The following is a 3,951-nucleotide window of genomic DNA, read 5'->3' as shown; positions in this document are numbered from 1 at the left end:
GGGCAACTTGGCGAGACCTCATCACTACAATAAATCAAAAATTAGCCGGGCGTGGTAGTGTGTGCCTGTAGTTCCGGCTACTTGGAAGGCTGAAGTGGAAGGATCTTTGGAGCCCAGCAGGGTGAGGCTGCGATGGCCGGGAGCATGCCACTGTACTCCAATCTGGGCGACAGTGAGACTCCAACTCAATATAAAATAAAATAAAATAAAAAATAAAAATATCATTTCTGAATGCTGGGACTAGAGCTGTTTTATTTTCTTCTTTATGCTTTTGTGTATTTCCAGGTTTTCTACAATGAAAATGTATTGCCTTTACAACTAGAATACAGTGGAAATGAGTGGCCATGCCAAGGCCCCTCTGCTCAGGTTGACTCTGCCCCTCCTATCCCCAGGATGGAGCGGGGCGCCCCGCATGCCCCCCTCTGGACAAGGGCAGCTTACCATATTGGTCTTCTCCTTCTGCAGCTTCAGGATGAGCTGGTTGAAGTACTTGGTCATCTTGTTAGAGGTCATGTGCTCTTGCAGCTTCTCGCGGATGGAGGCTTCCATCTTCCTCTTCAGCTCCAGCTCCTGGTGGATGGCTTGGTGCACGACCTGCAACTCGCCCACGACTGCAGTGTGCTCCTGGAAAGGAAAAGTCACAGGCTGGACATTCTGGAAGAGGCACTGGCGTGGGCCAGGCATGACCCACGGGGCGGGCCCGGCCGCACCTGGTGGCCCTCGCTCAGGGTGTCCTCCGTGTCCTGCAGGGTGAGCCTGTAGGTGTTGAACTCGCTCTGCAGGGCCACCTGTTTGGTCAGGCACTGGGTGGTCAGCTTCTGCATCAGGTTGGCTTCCGTCTCCGTCCGGTTCAGGATGCCTGCCAGCTTCTCGTTCTTTTCTTCCTCCTTCACGATTGATTTCTTGTAAGCCTCAATCTCACCATCGATGGACTTGGCTTGGTGCTGGCATTCTCTGCAAAAATCGGGAGAGCAGAGCCAGTCATGTGCAGGGGAACCAGTGTATAGTTCTCCCCGGTGCAGAGGAAGCTCAAATTCAATATGTAGAGAAACAAATGAGGAAACTAACTCTCCTGATAGGAGTCAGATCTTTAAAAACTTCTTCTGTATTTTTCATTTTTATGGATACACAATAGTTGTACATATTTGTGGGACACGTGATATTTCCATACAAGCATTCAATGTGTAATGATCAAATCTGGATAGCTAGGACATCCATCACCCCAAACATTTATGGTTTCTTTGTGTTGGGAACTTTCCAAATCGTCTAACTGTTTTGAAATATACAGTAAATTACTGTTAACTATAGTTGTCCTATTGGACTATTGAGCAGTAGTATTTATTCCTTCTGTCTAACTGTATTTGTGTACCCAGTCACCACATCTCGACTACTATTTTCTAACATATCAATAGAACTATTATTCATCGGAAGTTCAAGTTTACAAGTCTTTTTACATTATGATTATAGGGAGGAAGAAAGTAGTGCTTGGGTCAGACATTATGTGAGGGGGTTTTCATCGTCCCATCTTTTATTTTTATTTTTATTTTTTGAGGTGGAGTCTCAGGGTGGAGGGCTGAAGGGCAGTGGCACGATCATGGCTCACTGCAGCTCTGACCTCCTGGGCTCAGGCGATCCTCTCACCTCAGTCTCCTGAGTGGCTGGGAGTACAGGCCCACATCACAACCCCACTAATTTTTTGTTTTTTTTTTTTTTAATAGAGACAAGATTTCACTGTGTGGCTCAGGCAGGTCTTGAACTCCTGGGCTCAAGCAATCCTCCTGCCTCAACCTCCCAAAGTGCTAGGATTACAGGTGTGAGCTGCCACACCCATTTTCTGCCCATTTTCTTTAGTTGTGACAATAGTCCTAGTAAGGAAATATTATCCTAGTTTTATAACTTTGGACACTGAAGCTCAGAGCATTTAAGTAACTAGCCCCAAATCTACATACAGTAAATGGTGTGACTGGAGGAAGAATGCCAGGTAGATCTCACTTCAATTTCTGCTGTCTTTTCCCCTCAGCAAGCTGTTATGGAAATATCTATTATCAAGTTCTAAAACACAGATACTGGATTACACACACACACACACACACACACACACACACACACACACACACACACATATTTTTTGTAGAGACAGGATCTTGCTATGTTACCCAGGCTGATCTCTAATAACTGGCCTCAAGAAAGCCTCCTGACTTAGTCTCCCAAAGTGTTGGGATTACAGGCATGAGCCACCACACCTAGCCTTGATAACAGAATTTCAGTTTTTGTGTGTGAGACATGTTTCCCTTTTATTCTACACTTTAAGTGTTCCTGCTATACTTTAAATGTTTCTCTACTGACAGTATTTTATTCTTTAAAAAAGTTTTTGTTCAAAAATTCAAAGTGGGGGTAGGGGGGAATTTTAAAAGTACTTTCTTCTTGGACTCAAATAATACCTTCCATATTTTCTTCACATCTAGCCCCAGTCTTTTCATTCTCCTTCCCAAGCAACCTGTTACTATTTCTTAAATGTCTTCCCAGTTAGACTTCATGCATATACATGCATTATCTTTGTGTATTTATATGTACTTCTTTCCAGTTAAAAAATGACAAGTGGTAGTTTAGTATATCTGATTCTGTACCTTAGTTTTTCCTGTGCTGTGTCTTAGAGATATTCCATATCAGACCACATAGGCACTCCTTAATTTTTTCACATTCTCTTCAGACTGTATTCTTTTATTTTTGAAACAATTTTTATTTTTTATTTTCTGTGGAGATGAGGTCTCCCTATGTTGCCCAGGCTGGTCTCAAAACTCCTGGGCTCAAGCAATCCTCTTACCTCAGCATCTCAAAGTGCTGGGATTACAGGCATGAGCCACCACACCCAGAGAGACTGTATTCTAAATGATGAATATGCCATAATCGAATCATCCTCATTGATACAAATTTAGGTCCTCGCCTGTTTTCTGGTCTTTTTCTGATTTAATCAATGTATCAATAAATATCCATACACACAAAAATAGATACTAGAGAGATATGCCATCTCCATGGGATGGAAGATTAACATCATTAAGATATCAATTCTTCCCAAATTGATCTATGGATTGAAGTAGGCATATTTTTCCAGAATTTGACATGCACATTTTAAAATTGAAATGGAAGTCTAAAGGATCTAGAATAGCCAAAATAGTTTTGTAGAAGAACAACAAAGACTCACACTGTCTGATTTCAAGACTTTCTAAAGCTCGTTACCAAGACAACGTAGTATTGGTAAAAGAATAGACAGACAGAACAATGGATCAAAATAGAGAGTCCAGAGACAGACACACATGCATATTCTCAATGGATTTTTGACAAATGTGCCAAAAGATCTCAGTGGAGAAAGGACTGTCTTTTCCAGAGGTGCTTCTGGGGCAACTGGAGAAAAACACACAAAAAACCTGAAACCCCACCTCACTCCATGACAAAAGTTAACTTGAAATGGACCGTGTACCTAAGTGTAAGGACTCGAAAACATGGAAGAAAATCTTTATGGTCCTTAGGGATTTCTTTTCTCTCTTTTTTTTTTTTTATTTGAGTTGGAGTCTCACTCTGTTACCCAGACTGGAGTGCAGTGGCCGTTCCCGGCCACCGCAGCCTCGACCCGCTGGGCTCTGGCGATCCTTCCGTCTCAGCCTTCCAAGTAGCTGGAACTACAGGCGCACGCTAGCACGCCCGGCTAATTTTTGATTTATTGTAGAGATGAGATTTCGCCAAGTTGCCCAGGCAGGTCTCGAACCCGCAGGTTCAGGCAGTCCACTCACCTCAGCCTCCCAAAGGTGCGGGATTACAGGCTGAGCCACCGAGCCCAGCTAGGGATTTCTTAAGACATAAAAAGCACAGACAGGCAGGGCGTGGAGGTTCAAGCCTGTAATCCCAGCACTTTGGGAGGCTGAGGTGAGGGGATTGCCTGAGCCCACGGGTTTG

General features: G+C 43.7%; 1 protein-coding gene across 1 annotated transcript in view; it reads right to left on the bottom strand.

Moving 5' to 3' along the window:
* Positions 1 to 3,951, bottom strand: part of CCDC40 (coiled-coil domain containing 40) — a 70,165-nt gene that overhangs the window by 22,651 nt on the left and 43,563 nt on the right. Inside the window, exons 12-13 of the mRNA XM_008055195.2 lie at positions 711 to 954; positions 442 to 624 (exon numbers count right to left, since the gene is read on the bottom strand). Of these exons, the coding sequence (XP_008053386.1) occupies positions 442 to 624; positions 711 to 954 (427 nt within the window). The remainder of the gene's footprint in view (positions 1 to 441; positions 625 to 710; positions 955 to 3,951) is intronic.

The sequence above is a fragment of the Carlito syrichta genome, unplaced genomic scaffold (genome assembly GCF_000164805.1).
Source record: "Carlito syrichta isolate Samal-C Ts95f unplaced genomic scaffold, Tarsius_syrichta-2.0.1 Scaffold301768, whole genome shotgun sequence".
Lineage (NCBI taxonomy): Eukaryota > Metazoa > Chordata > Mammalia > Primates > Tarsiidae > Carlito > Carlito syrichta.
This window is presented reverse-complemented; position numbering and strand designations above follow the sequence as displayed.